This window comes from Symphalangus syndactylus, chromosome 5 (assembly GCF_028878055.3).
Source record: "Symphalangus syndactylus isolate Jambi chromosome 5, NHGRI_mSymSyn1-v2.1_pri, whole genome shotgun sequence".
Lineage (NCBI taxonomy): Eukaryota > Metazoa > Chordata > Mammalia > Primates > Hylobatidae > Symphalangus > Symphalangus syndactylus.
Window position 1 is genome coordinate 108,032,342 of NC_072427.2, and position 21,940 is coordinate 108,054,281.

Sequence of the window (21,940 nt, forward strand, 5' to 3'; positions counted from 1 at the left end):
TTTGCTTTTGAAAGTCCAAACTGTTTAATTTTCTCCAATATAAAATTCCTAACTATTTATAAAACTTCTACTTTTTCTAAACATGTAACAGAATAAATGAAAAATGTGAGCAAATACATAGAAGATACGTATTATTATTTTTCTTGGAATCTATGGTAATTTATTAGGATGTTTAAAGTTTTAAGTTTTAGATACTCACTGCATTCTATCTTAGATATTTCAATTTCTGCTTAGAGTTATACAAAAACATCAATTCTACATTATTAAAACTACATATTTTAAATATGTGGGGTTTATAAATGTCTATTATTATATAATGCATCTGACAAGATATTTTATGCTATCAGCTATCAAATTATGAAAAGAAATGTAGAATCCTTGAATGCATGTTGCTAATTGAAAGAAGTCAATTTGCAAAGTCTACATAATGTAAAATTGTGACCAAGTGACATTCTAGAAGCGGCAAACCTAGGAAATAGTAAAGAGGTCAGTGATTGCCAGGAACTAGTAGAGAAAGGAGGGAGGAATAGGCAGAACACAGAGGATTTTTAGGACAGTGAATTTATTATGTATGGTACCAAAATGGTGGATACAGGTCATTATTCATTTATCCAAATCCATAAAATGTACAACACCAAGTATGCACCCTAATGTAAACTGTAAACTTTGGGTGATTACAATGTGCCACTGTGGGCTCATCAAGTAAGTGTAACAAAGGTACCACTTGGGTGTTAGATATTCATAATCAGGAAGGTTGTGCCTGACTGGGGTAGATGGTATATGGGAGCCCTCCTTAGTTTCCATTCAATCTTGGTGTACATCTAAAAGTATTCGAAAAACTAAAGTCTATTTAAAAGGGAAAACATGCAATGGTGATATCTCTATTACCTGCATGTAAAGGGCTACTATGCCTAGATTGATTGAGGATCTCCTATAAAAACAACTTTTATTTTTCTGTCCTTTAACAACTAAAAAGACCCCACATATTAAGTGAGGAGTAACACATATAGATGCATTAAATGTTTTTAGCTTCCTGTTTTTATGTAATAGATCTCAGCAGTGAACCATACCACGTCCTATTTTAGATAAATATTTTTCCATGTTCACTTAAACTTTCTTTCACGACTGAGCCATTTGACAGAACTGTGAGTCACAGGCTACTATATAAAAATTCCATACAAATTTTAATGTTTTCTGCCAACATGCACTAAAAAATAGGATGTTTTTCAAGAGCCACGGGTAGTTTGCAGTTCACATTACATGTAAGAAGTATATCCCATTTAGCCATTGTGAAATTATATTCTAGAAAAAATAGCAAAATTTAGGTGTGCTGTTCATGGATTCTTTAAAACAGAAATGCCAATTTGAAGATAATTTATTTTCTATTTAACCACATTTAAACAGAAAAAATAAAGTCCTCTATCTTGAATACTTGTTTTTAACATTTTATCTTTGTAATATTAAATAAGAAATCAGTAGAGAAGCAAACACATAGCTGCTAATGCAAATTGTAAATGTTGAAACTATTTATTTTGAATTCTTAAAATAAAAAGGATGCATACTGAGATGAAAATATCTTTTAGTGGACAGTAAATAAAAGTATCATATTAATTAAAAATTACGTATCTCTACCAACAATGCAAATAAGTAATTTAGTAAGGTGTTATCAAAATATGTGTAAAAAACAAGAAAGTGATGAAAATTTAATTTCATATTCATTTAAAACCATAAACTTAATGTGTGCTTATTTACCTTGGTCATAGGGAAGCAGCTATATGTAAAAGTTTGAGTGAGAAAGATAAAAGCTGACTAATAGAAATACTGTGATTAATGGACAAAACTGTGGTTGTTGTACACATAGCCTTTCCTCTGACACATAGGGATTTTTTGTTGTTGTTCTCCACAGGCCAATCAAAAAAATAGCAAAGGAACTAGACCTAAGACATATGACCATATAACTTATAGCATGGAAATTTACTTGTACCAACTTTGATTTAGTGTAATACCACAAAGATAGGAGGAAAACTGAGAATCGAAGTTGCTTGACTATATCAATGACTATTTGGTTTTTCTGATCCTCTGTTGATATAATAAAATAATAGAGTTTGGTTACAAGAGCTTCAGATTTTCTCAAATCTCTTTAGTTTCTTCACAATGGCCCAGAATAGTAGGACAATAAAAAATTAATAAAAATATATATTTACTATAACAGTAATCATAAAAATTCCTAAGAATTCCCAGATACCCTCCATTTGAGATCATCCTATTGTCAAGGGGCTTCAGGAAAAATCAAAATGAGAATAATAAAAAGAAACAACTCTTCTGGTGTATGTTTCAAACTACTATAACTATTGTATCATTTAAAAGAAGTATAAATATTACAATATATAAAACTTATAAATGTTGTATTAAAATTTTCATTTTGAAATATACACAAGCAAGTTTCAAAAGGTGTATAATAATGTATATATTCAAATATACATTTTGGACTGGACTGTCATGGAATAAGAGAAATTAAATATGCTCCAAAACAATCCAAATCCTGAAAATGAACATTTTCTCTTTTGAATTTTGGCATCATTTCATATTTATCAGGCAATGTAACATTTTGATCTAAGAGAAAAATATGACTTTTCTGTTTATATCTACGTCAAAAATTATTTTTACACTATAAAAGCTAATTAAATAATTTTCATATTACTTATAGTATTATTCCAAAATTTCAACTCTTACTATTTTTGTTTCATACCTTTGCAGTGGATAAGCACAGAATGTTAATCAATTTCTGCAACTTTATTCATTTGGTGCCCAAAACAAAAGAAATGACCAAAGGAATTGGAGAAAAATCACTTTACGTGTTTATATTTCCTCTATGGACTTTTGCTAGCAATGGAGAGTAGTTAACAATCTTTATATTACTGAAATTATTAACTACGTTCATGGGTTTTATTGAAATATATGATTATTTTGGCCTCCCACTAGAGATCGATGTTTCTATGAAGACACTAGAACAAGTTTACAATGGAACTAACAATATTTGATATTGTCACAAAATTATTTTTACAATATACAATTGTTATGAATCTGCTGATGATGTATGGGTTATCCAAAAATTGAGTAACTTAATGAGTATAAGTTTATTACCTGTTCCTAAGTAAATAAATGTTTGTATTAAATTTGATCAAGTTAGACATGACAACACTCGACAAGGACAAAAAAGTTGTACCAGTAATAAAGAAAACACGTATAACAAAGCTTTTCCTCAGTTTTCTTTATTACAACAATGGAGACACAGAGGTACAGAAAATAAAATGACATTTAATATACTATGAAACACACGCATAGGATTACACATAGTGCTGGATATTATGTTGAGGGTTTTAAATAAGATGATACTGAGGACAATACACTTATAACATACTTTTTTTCAAGAAAATAAGCTATGATGAAAACGAATGCAATTAAAATGATCAGAAATACTTTAAAACAGAAGCGTTATACATAACATCAATGAAAATGTAAGAGAAAAATATTCTTGAAAGGGGTACATGAATTGTGTAAACTATTTAAAACAGTAGTTGTAATTCCTTACTTTTTAGGAAAAAAATAAGATTAGCTAGATTTATGTCATAGCCCCTATTCAGTACATACGTAGAATAAAAATAAAAATATATTTTCTAAAATGAAGTTGTGTCTCATTATTATGCATTCTTTACAGTGTGTAACGTATTTCTACTAACTAAAATAAAATGATAAAGAATAATTGAATTTAACTTAAGCATACATAGTTTTAGAACTGTCAATATATCTAAATTTAATACAACCAATATTAGATTAGTTCACAATTAAAATTAAGTTTAATTCTACTTGGATGAAAGTATCCTTAAAAAGTAGATGAAATAATAGTCTACCAACAAAGGAGATGAAATGCAGTTAAGACCATCTCAGATACACTAATAGAATTCTTAAACACAATTATTTATTACATTTCTTGGATTTTTTTTTTTTTTATTTTTACAGAGTATTAGCTAATACAGATGTTATGGACTATTCTAGGCTATGTGCAACATTTACTGACAGTTTAGGCTTGGAAATTAGTTAATAGCCAGGGAATATGTTGAATTATTACAAGAGATCTTTGTTGAGTCCTTAATTTTAGATAACAAAACTAAAGGTTTTTGGAAAACAAAGCATGGATATTAAACTCTCATCTTTGTCTAATTTTGAAAAAAATAAAATTAGATCTAAACTGAGGGAATGTTTTCCTTAGATAAAAATTGGGATTATGTAAGTATAACACGTAGAAGGAATACTACAACTTTTTATTTAAACAAACCATATTAACTTTAGAATAATACTCCAATTTATATGGTAATTGGTAAGAGAACGAGTTAATAAGTGTTAATTTTTTTCTTTAGTTAAGTCCCAAAATTTACTGTGGAAATATATTCTGAATATTATGTTTAACTATCAAATATTAATGATTAAACAATACTATTTATGAGATTAATTTGGAAATGCCTCGTCACCAATTTCAACATAAATTGTAATCATTTTAAAGACAATTTGTAGAATATCTGTATATTCAGTCATTTGAAATATGCAGATTTCAGCTATCCAATTTATTAGATTTGCTGAAGCTTTTATGACATATTTCTATACCACAAAGGTTAGGATTTTAAAATTTACAAACAATGAACAGAAACATAATAGAAGAAATATATTCCATTCATTCATGGCCAAAAATTTAGAAAGGAAGCATAAGAGAGATAGAGAAGGAGGGAGAGAGAGAGAACAAAAGAGAGAAATGGAGAGAAAGAGAAAGGAGGAAGAGACAGAAATAAAGAAAGAGGGAGAAAGTTAAAAATAAATCATTAGAAGAAAGAAAGAAAGGACAAAAGAAAATTTTTAAAAAAGTGAAAACATGAGGCCGGGCACAGTGGCTCACACCTGTAATCCCAGGATGTTGGGAGGCTGAAGTGGGAGGATCAATTGGGTTCAGGAGTCTGAGACCAGCCTGGCCAATATGGTGAAACCCTGTCTCTACTACAAATACAAAAGCCAGATGTGGTAGCTGCACGCCTGTAAAGCCTGTAATCCCAGCTACTAGGCAGGCCAAGGCATGAGGGTTGCTTGTACACAGGAGGCGGAGGTGCCAGTGAGCTGAGATCAGGCCACTGCACTCCAGCTTGGGCGACAGAGCAAGAGTCTGTCTCAAGAAAATAAATAAATAAATAAAAATTAAAATAGAAAAAGAAAACGTAATTAAATTGGACTTATTAAAAGATCATTTAAAGGATATTACATTATCTCTTACATAGATTAATCATAATAAAACACATAAAGTTACATATTTAGGTATGATCAATATTATAGTTTATCTTTATTCAGTGAGTGAAATCATAATACAAAAGGGCCAGACAAAAATATATGTGATAATATTTAGTTTAATACCAGAATTGATCATTTCAAGCTCTTAATGTTGCTTATATCATATTAATATCAAATTTAAACCTTTAAAGAAAACTTTACATGACTAGGGATATTTCTTAATTACTACAAACTTAAATGTTATCATGCATAATACTGGCTATTATTCTTGAAAGCTAGACCCAAATATATTGTATTATTGTATTGATATCAGTATCTGTCTTGAATTATTAAAATAATTTGTAATTTAAAGGTTTTATTTCTGCAATATCAGTGTAAATATACCATATTAATATTTAAAATTATTTTTATGTATCTAAGAATACCTCCAGATCCAAAAGTTCATAGTTTAATTCTTTCTTGTATAATATATTTCATTTAATGCAAATAACTAATCATAAATTTAATTGTACATGGTTGAAACTACTTTGGAATTTTTCTTGTTTTAGCTTTAATTTAAATCAAACATAATGAATGAGTATTCTTACACAGAAAATATTAGAATTAAATTATAATGGTTTCCCAGTTGACACAAATTGCATATTATTGTGTGTAACATGTGCACTATGATGCATACTTGTAACTTTATTAATTTAAAAAGAACCTGAATATTTAAAAAGTCAAATTTATTTGCAATAAAATTATTTGTCTTTATATGTATTTGCCATATATAAGTGAAGATTGCATATATATTAAACATCAGTCTAACCCCTTCTATATAGAGTCATATTTAAAATGTTTGCATATTTTAATTTCAATCTTCTTCATGTATACCAGGAATGAAGGCATATATGTGCATTTGCAAAATGCTTCTGGAAATAATATGAGTATAGAGTTTATAAAATTAAACTTAGTCCGTCCTAATGACCTATATTATCAGGAAAGAAATGAACAAAAATAGCAACTTACCTAAGGTTTTTCCATGTAAGAATACATTTTATAAGAAATAATTTACTGCTACCTCCTAGGCCTACTCTGTTAGCATATCTGAAACATGGTACTTGTGGGTCTTATTATGAACTGATGAGTAATTATAGTTTTGACTGGGGTAGAGAGGCCAGTAACATTGATTGTAAAATGGTGGAAAGAAGATAGACTAGAAGAGATTGGGAGGAGAAAGACGGAGACATCCAGATCTATATTTTAAAAATCCTGATATTCCACATGCAGATAATGGCAATCATGCATAACTAAGTCAATCTAGCTTCATAACTGGTAATATGGTCAAAACAATCTTTGGAAATATTTTTACAGTGAATGATACAATACACACACCATTAGACACAGACATACATTTCTGATTATATATAATGACTAATCTTACACTCACCTTAACACACAAGTTCAAATTTATATATCTTCAGAGACAGAATTTTATGTAAAACTCCATTGTATGAAACAAAATCATTGGATGATGCTAGGAAGATACTTAAAATAAGTTTAAATTTTTATGTCTTGCTTACCAATAATCACATTTACTTAGATGTGTAGACAGATGAAATACTAGTAAGGCCAAAAAAGTAACAAACTCATTTTTAAAATAAAAAAGTAAACTGTCTGATTTTTATGGTTGCATATAACAACAGTAATGTTCAGATAATAAAAAAGATTAACTCAGCAACACATGTTATTAAGACTTTTAAAAAATCCTAGGATGTAAAATGTCTAAGGTTTTATTTATTGGAATGCAATGGCTTTATTGTTTAGTTTTGTATTTTTCTAATTTCTTACAGAAATAAGGCAAAGCACAAAGCCCATTATTTTACCATGTCTGAGAATATTTTTAAAAGAATTTATGCGTATCTTAGAGTTGTGAAATAGGTGTTCATCTAAGAATAAATATTTGGCCAAATGATAGATTGCTTATAAAGTTAAGGACTAAAACTGGATCCACACTTAGATGTTTAAAATCTAACGAACAACTCTTTAAATGTATATAACTCTGCTAACATAATTTTAATATTAGGTTCTTTTTGAAATGCCAAATTGATATATCTTATTTCTGTGTATACCTCACTTTGAATGTTCTTTATATCACTTAGTGACCTTGAGTTATGTAAAACTTCAAGATAAATAAACCTTGCACTAACTTACCAAATAAGTATTCCACGATCTCCAAAAAAATATTTTGTCATTCCTAAGTCAAGATAATTTCTACATGAAATTCTCACAGAAATGTCTCTAATTTATTGGAAAGATCAAGTAAGGTTATAATGAATACGAAAAACAGTTTCTGGAGGTGTTACTAGAAATCTTTTTCACAACGCTTTCTACAAATTATTAATCAATATAAACTCTTCGGTCTCAAATATCAAGAAATTTAATATGCAATGATAGTTATTTAATAAACAGGAATATTGGTTATGGTGATTTAAAAACAAAACTTTCCCTATAAATGGATTATATTTCCATAATGTGTGAATTGATATATCGTTTTATCTCAGCAGGGAAGAAAGGAGGGAAGCAGAAGTATTTTTTTTTTTTTTTTTTTTTTTTTTGAGATGGAGTCTTGCTCTGTCCCCTAGGCTGGGGTGCAGTGGCGCGATCTCGGCTCACTGCAAGCTCCGCCTCCCGGGTTCATGCCATTCTCCTGCCTCAGCCTCCGGACTAGCTGGGACTACAGGAGCCCGCCACCACGCCCGGCTAATTTTTTGTATTTTTATTAGAGACGGGGTTTCACCGTGTTAGCCAGGATGGTCTCGATCTCCTGACCTCGTGATCCACCCGCCTTGGCCTCCCAAAGTGCTAGGATTACAGGCGTGAGCCACCGCGCCCGGCCAGCCAGAAGTGTGTTTTATTGGTTGATGGGTTGCTTCTGCAGTCTACAGGTCTATTACTAGATTACAAGAAAGGATAGCAGTTGACAGCTAAGAGTTTGGAAAAGATAAGTTAAAAGAAAATCTACTACGAAAGAGAGGCCTAGCCCTCATATAAAAAGATTCTGTAGCTATCTCTTTAAAAAGAGACAGGAAAAATATTTCTGTTCAACAAAATAATGGCTTTTAATGAATGAATCACAAAGTCCAGAATCCAATCATTTGATTTACCAAGTATGTTATGGTCACTTTTATGCATATATGTAAATCTGGTTGTCTCCTATCGTCCTAAATAAATAAGTAGTAAAAGTCACTTGTTAAGATGTGGTTGCAAGTGAAAAACACAAACACTCTTTACTTGTTTTGAAATTACTTAAGTAAAGATTACTTCAGTGAAAACTGCATATTCACGTAATGAAAATTTGCAAAAACCAAAAATCATTCTTGATGCTACTCCCTCAAATCGAAATTCCTTTGAAATCTGGAATCTAGTTCCAATCTCAATTTCTTCCCATCTCGATTTCAACTTCTTTAAAGGAGTGTCTATAATATTTTCTTCTCTCTCTCTAATGCTTGCAAAGATTCTGACTACCAGATGTCCAGAAAAATGTAATAAATAACTACTTATGTTAGAACAATAGGACTTGAGGTCAGCTCAAAACGTAATCTAAATCCAGTGAATTGGGTGTAACTTTTTAGACATATACAAATTTAATTTAATATTCATTCTGGGAAAATTGCAGAGATATTTTCACTTAATGAAAAAAATTAATCAGTGTTCAAATTTAAAATAGGAAACTGTTTCACATTTATTCCTTAAGATATTTTAGTTCAACAAAGGGAAAATAAGCAGCACAATTGGGATACACATCTAATAAAGTATAATGCTTATGTTTTATACAAATGGTAAACACACTGAAATATTAGAAATGTTCATAAACTTGGAAACTTACACTTAAAAGTAACAGTAAAAAAAAGCAATAGTAGTGATCCACAATTCTACATAACAAAATTATGATTTTTACAAAGTATGGCCATGGATATTTAATTATTTGCAAAATAATAATGAAAGATTAGATGTAGCAAAGGCTTAAGTTTCAAGTACAAGTTACATGCTATTTAACAAGGTCAACTTTAGGAATTAATGGAAACTTTAGAATAAAGTATGTTATGCAGTGAACTGGTAGCTGAAAGTAACAATCCCGATTGAATTTCCTTCATTGATTTTCTGACAAATTATCCACTTAAAAGGTTGACAGTTGGGGGGAGGAGAAAAAGCTTAATCGTTCATGGGTGAAGATACATGCATAATTAATTGGACCTTAGAAAATATTTTATTATACTTTTAGATAAGCCTTGCTATTACTATTTTTTTTTAATTTTCAGGGCATAAGAGGATATACCATATGATATAACAATGACATTAAAACATGCAAGACAAACTTATGGCTATAATGAAAGAAAACCCAGCAGCATTCAGCTGCCATGACTGGCTTCCATTTTCGCCTTTATTCGCTTCACAGCATTTATCTGCATGATGAAAATTGTTTTTGAAAATAGAATAAGAATGAAATAAGAAAATAAAGAGTAGAGTTACAAACGAGAAAATCAAAAGAGAAAAAACGTGACAGTAGGAAAGAAAAAAAGAGAAAATAATTAATGCAAAATTTACACAAAGTCATTAACAATTAATGCAAACCTACAAAAAATACTTTCATACAAAACAAGAATGGCTAAAATCTTGTATAAAACATTTCTATATATTGTTACATATTAAAAACAAAGGTCAATATTGATGTTTATTCTGCATTACTCAGAAATTAATTCTGTCACTGATCCCTTACATGTGAATGTCTTTCATTTATAAGCTGAAAATGTAAATTACAAGGGAAAAGTCACCAGTCATTTCGCTGTACTACTGGTGAATTCACACTGCTACTTTTAATATGAACTCAATATATCCTACAATGTTTGATGGTAATTTTTTCTACCATAATTTCTTAGGATATATTTAATAAAAGCCATTCTATTTTAATAATAAACAAGCTACCAACAAATATAAGTGAAAATTGCATATTCACATAATTAAAATTTGCAATAAGCATAGAAGCTAGAAGCATTAACCTATTGACCATAAGCAAACTCCAGACATATGTCACTGCATTTCTTTTAAAACAATTTTCAGAACCAACGATTATGAAAATAATTTTTAGACTTACTTTTTCATTACATGCTAAACTAAATGCTGTTGCAGGTGTAGTATCAACATTTAGGTTAGACTGAACATTCCAGAGGGTTAAGATGAAGTTTCCCCAGGTAATTGGACTTCTATTTCACCACTGTTTTAGAAGTTTTAAACTTATGTTCTAAAACAACCATAAATGTAATCCTAAAATAATATTTTCATATTCGCCATGTGCTTGAATGTTGTTTTCTGTTCATGTTGAATTATCTAGTGATGAAGGATTTATTAGTGTTGCTTGAAACTAGAGTAGGGGTCATCAAAATAATTTTATTGTATAGTTCATTGGAAGTACAAATTAAAAGCCCATGAAAGTACAAAGTAACTGAAATATTTTAGCGATATTTTTTGTGGTGATTTATATTATTTATTTTTTTAGCTTGTTAAATCTAAACAACTATTTTGTATGTATTATGTATGCATTACATTCTCCCAGAGGGTAGAATTATTTTATCATTGAATATAAAAAATGTTGAACAGAATTATTGTCATCAAATTATATTGATAGTCAATATTAAAATTAGACATGTCTTCAGGAAAAGAAGAAGCAGTTACAGAAAGATACTAAAGTCTTTTTTGGTTAAACATAAATGTTATCAAACATGTGGCAGGCCAAAAGAAATGGTGAAAATGTTTTTCAAAGTAAGTTTATTTATTTCCAAGGATTTTTTTTAAACATTAGATTATATCCAGTCCAGCAATTTAGTAGTATTTTTAGTCATTAAAATTACAGAACAAATCAATGACATGCTATCAGCCTTGAAATCCATAGTTTGGTAGTCATTTTATAACAATTAATCTGCTATAGTTTCCCGATATTCTTGTTTCTTATAAAATAAGATGGAGTTATGCTGCATGAATATTCCAAAAAGGAACATGACTGATTATGGAAACTCTGTGTTATGTAAATCAAAATATATATCTTTCAAAATAAGCACATCTTTAATAAGAATTAAAAAATGAAAAATATTAGTATTTACAAAATTATTTTTTAATAATTATAAACTAAGAAGAAATGTAGTATCCACTAGCATACTTACAAGAAAAAATGTAATATTTTATATGAATGTAAAGGGAGTAGGTTGATAAAAAACAAAAAACTAGTGCTTTAGTCCAACAAATAAATGTTCTCTAGACTTACCCTATTGTTTACAAAAAGTTAAACATATCTAATGTACATAAGTAATGGGTTTTTAAATTCAAAAGTCCAGAAAACTTATTTTGACAGTCTACAATGCATGAAATACAAAAATTAAAACCACTTTAACCTTTAAACTCTATATCTTCTCTAACTTAAATGAAAAGACTTAAGATGTGCTAGTTTATTACAGATAACTTATTTCTAATATGTTTGAATTTATATCTCATTTTAAAATGAAAAATAAAATGTTATAAAATTATATGATCTTTTTTTCATATTTTGCAAATATATAATGTTAACTCTATAAGATCTGAAAGGTTCCCAAATTCCCCATTATCACAGCCTTTAAAGTTGCCTCACAAAGCCTAGATCTAAATCAAACAATTCTTTATTTATGGTTTGTTTCTGATATGACTTTCTATGAGTCCTTAGCAATCTGGATTCAGTAACAGTAAATTAGACATGATTTTATAACTTTTTTTTTTTTTTTTTTGAGATGGAGTCTTGCTCTGTCACCCAGGCTGGAGTGCAATGGCGCGATATTGGCTCATTGCAACCTCCACCTCCCGGATTCAAGCAATTCTCCTGTCTCAGCCTCCTGAGTAGCTGGGATTACAGGCGTGTGTCACCATGCCCAGTTAAATTTTGTATTTTTAGCAGAGACAGGGTCTCACTATGTTGTCCAGGCTGGTCTCAAACTCCCGACCTTGTCACGGGCCTGGGCTTCCCAAAGTGCTGGGATTATAGGCGTGAGCCACTGCGCCTGGCCGAATTTGTGACTTTATTTTTTTTTTTTTTGAGATGGAGTCTCGCTCTGTCGCCCAGGCTGGAGTTCAGTGGCGCGATCTCAGCTCACTGCAGGCTCCACCCCCCGAGGTTCGCGCCATTCTCCTGCCTCAGCCTCCCATGTAGCTGGGACTACAGGCGCCCGCCACCTCGCCCGGCTAATTTTTTGTATTTTTAGTAGAGACGGGGTTTCACCGTGTTAGCCAGGATGGTCTCGATCTCCTGACCTCGTGATCCGCCCGCCTCGGCCTCCCAAAGTGCTGGGATTATAGGCGTGAGCCACCGCGCTTGGCCAATTTGTGACATTTTTACAAATAAAATAAATATTTCATCTTCCCCCTTTTTTGATAAGTTGTGTTGGCTTTGTATCAGCTACATGGTTTAGAGGGGTGAATCCCGTCTCCTACCTTCTCAGATGGCTTTGTCTGTGTGCCTGTATGTGTGACTTCTCCATGACTCCTTGATTTGTTTCATCTAGCATTTTTCATCATAAAAGACCTTCTAATGCTGGCTTTTTCCCTCCTCTGCTCACCTTCATAGAAAAACTTCCTGAAAGCATTAAATAAACATGGAGTCTAAACTCCCTAACCTCACATACAATTCTCTGCCCACTTGTACCTAATTTATCTCCCAATGATGTCAGCAAAGCTGCACGTGATAGGGATACTTCACGTCTGTTCTGGTTCAGTTCCATTGACCTTTCAGCAGCATTTGACACTTTCCATCTATTCTTCTTGAAATATGACCGTTTGTTAACTTCCAAGATACTACGCTCGTGTTTTTCCAGTAAGTCTGCAAAGTGTTAGTCTTATCATGAGGGGTGGAGTGGTCTGGTTTCTTCTTCTAGTATAATATTATGGTTCCTTGGAACTCAGTTCTTAACTTCTTTCTACTCTTTAGTAATTCAAGAAATATTCTCTGGAAATCACTGCTGTGCCAGTCACCCTTCTAGTTACTAGCAAACATAAATGAATACTACAGACATCAACCCCTCTTCAGATATTTCATGCATTGCCTAGATGGGTTTACCCTCACTCAAATACCATTCACCTGTTAACACTGACAGCATCATGGTGTATGTTTCCAAGCCATGGTTATCTTCTCATTTCCATACCCCCACATATCTAACCAACAATTTGATATTTCAAATTTAACAAACACCAAATGGCTCTGATGCTTGATCCTCATTCTCCAAGTCTTGCTTCTCCTACAAAATTCTTCACCTTGAGAAATGACATCAGCAATGTTCTAGTTGCCCAAGCAAGAAACCTAAAAGTCGTTACTCACTGAATCCAATCTATTGCAAAGGCTGGGTTAGTCTACACTTATAACCGCAACTAAGAGAGATTGCAGTGTCAGGAAATTTTTCATCTTTTATTTTTTCTACCGCTGTTCATCCATCTGTTGCTCTTACCCACAGGAGAAAGAATAATCTGTTTATAATACCTATCTCTTCATACAACTTTTCTGCTTACAATTATTTATTTCTTTTGGAAGACGTTTTACAATTATGTTTTTAGAAGCCCCTGAATTATCTGGTTTGCATTCCCTCTCTGACCTTATCTTCAGTCACACACTTCCGGGTTCTCTTCCACACATGCCTTTTCCAGCTCCTGGAACAGATCATGCTCTTTCTTTTCCCAGAGATACCTTCCATGTCACATATTTTCCCTGGAAAGTTCATTCCTGCATGTTTCCTTTGGAAACTCACCTTCTAAGAAAAATCTCTCTTAGTTGCAGTTATTCTTTTTTTTTTTTTTTTTTTTTTTTTTTGAGACGGAGTCTCGCTCTGTCGCCCAGGCTGGAGTGCAGTGGCGTGATCTCAGCTCACTGCAAGCTCCGCCTTCTGGGTTCACGCCATTCTTCTGCCTCAGCCTCCTGAGTAGCTGGGACTATAGGCGCCCGCCACCATGCCCGGCTAATTTTTTTTGTATTTTTAGTAGAGATGGGGTTTCACTGTGTTAGTCAGGATGGTCTCGATCTCCTGACCTCGTGATCCGCCCGCCTCGGCCTCCTAAAGTGCTGGGATTACAGGCGTGAGCCACCGCGCCCGGCCAGTTGCAGTTATTCTAACTTATGTTGAATATCTGTCTTCCCTACTAGATTGTGGAGATTTTGGGGGACAGGGGTCAGTTCTGTATTTTTCACAGATAAATCCTTTGTACTCATTCAAGGGTTTGTCACAAATAAGTACTCCAATAAATAATTCTTAAATTAATAAGTGATAGATCTTAACATTGCAGAACCAGAAGGAACACTCACTTTACAGATGAGGAAACAGTTATTCTGACAAGTTATGTGACAGGAACAAATCTGGGAATATAAACCAGAATTCTGTTCACTTTCTTTACAGGTCTTCCCTACAAGCTCTCAGGACACGAGTTTCTCAAATTGAAAAAAATATATATATAGAGAGAGAGGAAATGAATTACAGCATGTCTTGGTTATTTTGGTGCCTTCATATCTGCTTTTATTACCTTTTAATTTTTTCAACCTTTTGTCTATATGTATTGTTGGTTTTTATCATCAAAGAAAAATTTTTTTTTTTTTGAGACGCAGTCTCGCTCTGTCGCCCAGGCTGGAGTGCAGTGGCGCGGTCTGGGCTCCCTGCAAGCTCCGCCTCCTGGGTTCACGCCATTCTCCTGCCTCAACCTCTAGAGTAGCTGGGACTACAGGCGCCCGCCAACACGCCCGGCTAATTTTCTTCTGTTTTTAGTAGAGACGGGGTTTCACCGTGTCAGCCAGGATGGTCTCCATCTCCTGACCTCGTGATCCGCCCACCTCGGCCTCTCAAAGTGCTGGGATTACAGGCGTGAGCCACCGCGCCCAGCCAACAATTTCTTACAAAGATAGCAGAGTCATTGGGGGTATAACACTGAGTAATCTGTGTAAAATCTATTTTTTTGATTTTATGTTTTATCTATGTTATTAAAATTTTGCCTTCTACTTCATATATTAAATTTAATACATTATTAAATTAAATGGATTAAGTTAATTCATTATGTTTCAAAATAGATACACTAAATTAAAAATTTGGGAGATTGTAGTATACTGTTGCAATTTTCCTTTGGAGGAGGCTCTGGCTCAGTATGGGAATATGTATAGCATGTTCCTGATATTTGCATGAAATATAATTACTACATACATATTCATTACAATTGTAGAAGTGGTTTCTGATGTTTCAAACATAGAGAGGTAATGAATTTGATAGTACATTCAGTCATTCTTATTTAGATGTGTTATCTTGTAAGGGCATCAGATTTGTCATATAACTAGAAATATTTCTGACCTCAAACATGTCATTAAACCTCTTAAAATCATATTTGTAAAATGAGAATAATGCTTCCTTATCCAGCTCAGATTTAAGAATAAAATGAGATAATCAATGCAGAAGTGCTTTGAAAATAGTAAAAAAAAGTCATTAAAATATAAGATACCCGCGTTATTTCCAGAGACTTTTTACTTCCTAAATTATAATTTGGTAGAATTTATTAATTAATATTAGCAATATAAAGCTCTAATATCAATTACTTTTTAAACCTTATAACAATAGTAATTACTTTTTAATTGAAAGATTAATCATATAAAACTGCTTTCAATTACTAAACAACTGATGTATGATATAACAAAGTCATAATATATGAAATTAACATCAATTTGAAATTACAAGAGAGTTTAATGACATGATTGAACTAGCTAGTTTTATTTCTTTTCCAGTTTCAAAAATATTATATATCTATACTTACACTCTAATATAATAAGACAAATAAATCTTGGTTTCATGGATTGATATGCTGTTCTTTTCTGTATATATGTACATATAAAGAATATACTATATATACATAAATATCTGTACATGTCTGCATAAAATTAAAATATTAAAAGTAATAACTGAGGGAAAATAAATGTAGAAATATGACCAATTTAGCAACTCATTAACAGAGTTAAATGTTATTTTGAGTCAGAATATATTTTTGCATCTTTACTTCAAGAGCATTTATCTGAATAAAAGTTTTAACATCCCTGTTGTGAACTTTCATAATATTACTAACATACTAAGATGTAACAATGTAAGCACTGTTACCTATCAATGGTAGAATCTAACCAGTGTGTTGCAAAAGCTGATTTACAGTGTTCTTCCATTGTATGAGCTTTCTTAAAACTCTAGGTGTAGGTCTTTATGGAATTATATTTGTGGCTGTTCCTGCCTTTCTTTGTGACTAATTTTATGTTTCCAAAATCAACTTGCTTGGTCAGGCATAGGTTGGCTCATCATTACCTTTGGTCAAATCTAAGAAGAATTGGAGCATCAGTCTCCACACGATTGGCAGAGAAATTGTCTTCTTACCAAAGCTTTCGTATGGTCTCAATAGACACTTTTCACATTGATTATCATCAGTCACTCTCACTCTCTATGTTCTCCTACTCATTCTTTCTCCACCACTCCAACTATTAATGGGGTCAAAATATATTTACAAATTAAGCAATACCCTGTGGCAAGAGTGATGAGAAACTTTGTGTATGATATGTCACAATAATAATTAGAACCTGGAATTTACATTTCAGTTTGTTTTAATTATTAATAAGAAAAGTCAGTAAGGGTTATAAAAAGGTGGTATCATATTTATTGTTCAGTCTAAAAAAAGAACATAGTTTTGCTTACCTTTAATAATGTTGGGCTTTGGCGGCATGCTGAATTCATAAACTGTCGGTTCAGAATATCCTAATCTATTGGCAGCTGTAATCTGAACTTCATACCCCATGGTCCACTGGAGATGCTCCAAAATGATGTGGTCTTTATTTCCTTGCACTTTTTTCTCTAGCCATTGGTCTTCCTTATCTTTCTGTGAAAGCAATAAAAATGCATTTTGTAACTATCCATACACTAAAGTGACACCTTTTTAAAAAAACTTTATATTGGAATTGGAACAATATACTTATATTGGATATTGGAACGATTTTCATAGGCACAGGAATACATGAAGCTGCTGTGCCAATGAAACCAGTATTATTCCCAACATTTTTCTATATAAAATATAATGTTTATGTTAGCCAAAAAGTGGTTTTGTAATTAATCCTTTATTCAGTGGTTGACAATTTACCTCCATTAAGATTTTTTTTTTTTATTTCACATATATCAGTTTGTTTTTTGGCCATTTTGTTGATTATTAATCATTATGTGAAAGGGAAAATGAAACATGATACACAGAAAAAACTTAGTATGTCCATTAAAAGAATTGCCAGGGACTATTGTTAAAGTTTTTTGGGGGGAAGAAAGATAAAGTATCTTGAAATAGAGTCGATATGATTGATAGATTTATATTATCACTGGTATTTTTTACTAGTATGATGTTTTATGACATAAGAAAATAATATACAAACAAAATTACTAAGTTTTAAATATATCATTAGCATAAGAAAATAAAACAATGCCATCCTATTCTCAAACATTCTACACTTAAATACTATCTCATTCTTTTTCTAAAATATAAATTTGACCATATGACATCTGAATTTCCCTTTATTTGAAAAAATTACCATTAGAACTACAACTACTAATGAAATATAAATTGATACAATTTTATAAATTAAATTATCTAAAGCAGTGTGATTATTGGGTTGTGCCATACATTAAAAATTTAAACACAGAAAGCTTCCTTAACCTTTCTGGCTTGTCTTCCTTCTCTTTTTAACAAAAGTGATGGTAGCAGCTGCTTCTGTCAGCTTTTTGGAAAAGCAATGAGGAAAATTGAGTAAGTTGTGTATTTCAGGGCCTTAGAGATCATAACCACTTAAAAAAATAACATGTTTCCATAAAAACTGTATGGAAATGAAACATTTTCTCTGGAATCATGTATCTAATAATCTATCATTGCAACTGCAAATCTCACTTTCCCAGGGTATAAATATAAATAAATTACAGTCTGTCTATAACAATAGATGCAGACATGTCTTTTAACCTCGTAGCTCAGCCCTATATTACTCTATGTTGAGCCAAAATTTAACACTGCTTCTTTGAGTATAAAAAATAACGATGTATTCTCCATTTTTGGTGACAATTAAGTATTTGTTCTCTAAAATATAATTGTGAAAGTTAAATTCATGATTGCATTAAATTGACAGTACTCAAACATGGAGTGTCCTTCAGAAGGAGGCAAGAAGGTATTGTAATTTGGTAACATACTAGTATTCTCTTTTTCTAATTAATTTTTTTTTTTTGGTGACATAGAACTTTTATTACAAAGGAAATAAACTTTTTGGTGACGTAGAACTTCCATTACAAAGGAACAGAAAAGTTTGGCCTGTTTTGCTATTTTGTGTAAAACTGAAGATATTAGAACCCCTAACGAAGCCCTGGTTTTAAATGAACAAGCACTACAAGTTATCAATATACACAAGAGGCACTTGCCTTGATTTTTGAAACTCATGAATATATGTTTTTATAAAAATGGGCTGTAGCCAGTACTACTTAAGGTATTATGAGGTGTATGAATGATGGAATAACTGAGAAGAGAGGTTATAACTTTTCTAAGTTAATCAATGGACAGTAAGCTTAAGAAAGAAACCTAGTGGCTATTTTGAAATGCTTAGGGCAGCTATGCTAAAAAGCCACAGCTATCACAACACCCTCTGTCTTCACCCACTCATTCATCAATTATTTATTCAGTTAATTGATTAGTGAGGACTTTCTAGAAGGCATCAACACAATAGTGACCAAGACATGTGCAATATCCTCATGTTGGAGTTTACAAACCAGCCCAGAAGAAAGACATGAGGCCTTTGAAAAATGAGAAGGTGCAATGGAGGCACGTAATACCTAATAAAGTCAAAGGCTAGGCAGGTCACCGGTGGGGAGGTGATATCACCCTTACTGGAAGTAATACACTCTAGCGCCATTTTTTCTTCATTTGTCCTAATTGAGTTAATGACAAGAAGGTATCAGTTTTTTACACAGCTTTAAATCCAAAAAGAAACACAGTGATTTTAAGCCTTAGATGCATAATCACTGGGAGATGTATAAGCAAACACTGTAGCTGTTTCATATAAATTTTTAAAAATTGTGTGTGTATATATATATGTGCATTATATATGTGTATTATATGTATGTATGATAATGTATTATATGTGTTATATAGACCTATATATAACAAAAAAGCTTAAAAAGTCAACCCAAAAGTACTTTGAGACAATACATTAAATGTATGTGTATATATATACACACACACATACAACATATAATTGTGTATGCTGTGTCGCATATTCAGTATGAATATGCACATATATACATATAGCATGTATTTTTATAAGTTATAAATTGTGTATACACACACATATATGGGAAGGAAGGGGTGTACGGCAAGGACACTGAAGGGTGGTATGAAGACAAGGGATCCATGAGGCAGCAGGCAGCTGCACGTCCCTGTGGCCCTGGCATTACCTCAGCTATTCAGTACTTTCTATGTAACGATGAAGTGGTTGATGTCAGTAAATATTTTTGTGGAAATACTTGGAATTCAGTTTTGCTTTGTATCTGAGTGAAGATGTGGGTGAAAGAGCCAGAAAATCAGCCAAAAACTGAGATCTGAATTACCCCAGGCAAAAACAAAAAACAAAAAAAAGTATTCCTTAGAGGGATAGATAGATGTCATGTCCTTCAGGTAATCCTTCAAAAATATCATTTTTGGAAATTAGGCATTTAAGGTGAAACTTCTGTACAAACACAAGGCAGTATCTTGTAAATTAACAATCACTTAGCTTTTAATTGTTGAAGCCCTTAATATGATAAATTAAAGGGCCCTCCATCACTTTAAGTCTTTGGGCTGATAGTATTAGAAACCAAAGGGAGCTCTAACATGTTCCCAATATAAATCAATTTCATTTTCCTTTCAACATTAGGCGAGAAGGCATTTTAATCCCCTAATTGCTATTCCTAGGGAATAGGAAAAAAATTAAAGTGGGTGTTACCAAATACTCCCCTGACATCAAAATCTCAAGTATGCATATCTGTGGAGTGTCTAATTTACAAAGTTTAAATGCCTAGGGAACAATTTAAAATAATCTAGTTGCAAAACGTTCCCCTAGGTAACTTAATGAGATGATTTGCTGAATACGGCTATTATTAATAAGCCAATTAAATGTTGAAGGGCAGCTACTGAAAAAAATGGTCATTTGCCTTTGTTATAGCTTCTCTTAAGCAATTCCTTTTTTTTTTGGTCAGAAAATAGCAGGGCCATATGGCAATTCAGGGCACTTCTTAATAGTGATTCTGAAGTCATACTATCAGCATTCAGGAAAATGTTGGCTATCATCTCTATAGGGAGGAGATTAGAGGCAAGGTGTAAGGGTCACTGTTTTCTTATTTTCAGGGGCTGATTGATGCTTTTACTCATAACAAGAAACAGTTTACTGACTCCTTTTGAAGTCTCATGAAATTTATCACCAGCATCATTTTAAATATAAACTGAATAATTATAAAATGAGAGGACAATAGAGAAGGTGAGCTCATACAAGCAAGATGAAGTTTTGATTCTTCTGACTCTCATGTGGTATGATTTCAGATTTTGTATGTCTGTAAAGCAGTTCCCGGTTCCTGGATTCCCTAGTAGCAGGGTTCAGGTATTCATACTTACATGACCTCACAGAAGTCCCAGAAATTATTTAAAACTCCATTTGCTACTCCGAATGTCAGAGAGGTGATTGATCAATCTGGATTTTATATTTATAAAATACATGTATTTATTTATTTATTTATTTTTTTGAGACGGAGTCTTGCTCTGTCGCCCAGGCTGGAGTGCAGTGGCGCAATCTCGGCTCACTGCAAGCTCCGCCTCCCGGGTTCACGCCATTCTCCTGCCTCAGCCTCTCCAAGTAGCTGGGACTACAGGCGCCTGCCACCACGCCCGGCTAATTTTTTTTTTTTTTTTGTATTTTTAGTAGAGACGGGGTTTCACCGTGGTCTCGATCTCCTGACCTCGTGATCCGCCCGCCTCGGCCTCCCAAAGTGCTGGGATTACAAGCGTGAGCCCCCGTCCCCGGCCGTATATATTTATTTATATATATTATATATAATTGCATATATATACACACAAGCATATATTTTTATATATATACACATAGACCGTATACAGAATTCAATTAGAGTTTACAAATGGGCAAATGAGAATGGTCAAAGGACCTGGCTTGAATAGCATGGCAGTATCAGATTCATCGAGAAACCACTGAGTCCTTCAGAGCTGTTCTGGGTAGAGGCACAAAAGTCTCCATATCAGAATATCCAAAAGAAACAAACAGGTACTCATCACTGTTATCATTAAACCTGGGACAAAAAGTTGTCTTCTGAGAAGGATATTAATCTTAAATTTAAAACATCAAATTGTATATAAAATTATATATACACATACGTATGTGTGTTTTTGGAAGATTTAAAGGTTTGAAGATTTTAGCAGAGTTCTAAATTTAAATCTCTTTTTTTCATGATCGTAACAGATTCTACTTGCCTTTGTTCCACGTGCTGATGCTTGGTAA

At 32.4% G+C, this 21,940-nt stretch overlaps 1 protein-coding gene across 8 annotated transcripts in view; it reads right to left on the minus strand.

The window, feature by feature from the left end:
* Nucleotides 1–21,940, minus strand: part of NCAM2 (neural cell adhesion molecule 2) — a 567,512-nt gene that overhangs the window by 49,707 nt on the left and 495,865 nt on the right. For 6 of the 8 annotated variants that reach the window (XM_055279341.2, XM_055279340.2, XM_063640653.1 and 3 more), the window contains one exon: nucleotides 17,079–17,259. In XM_055279341.2, the coding sequence (XP_055135316.2) occupies nucleotides 17,079–17,259 (181 nt within the window). Of the gene's footprint in view, nucleotides 1–4,301; nucleotides 9,777–11,574; nucleotides 16,865–17,078; nucleotides 17,260–21,940 lie in introns of those variants that run through there. The other 2 variants (XM_055279342.2, XM_055279343.2) reach the window with 2 other exon arrangements.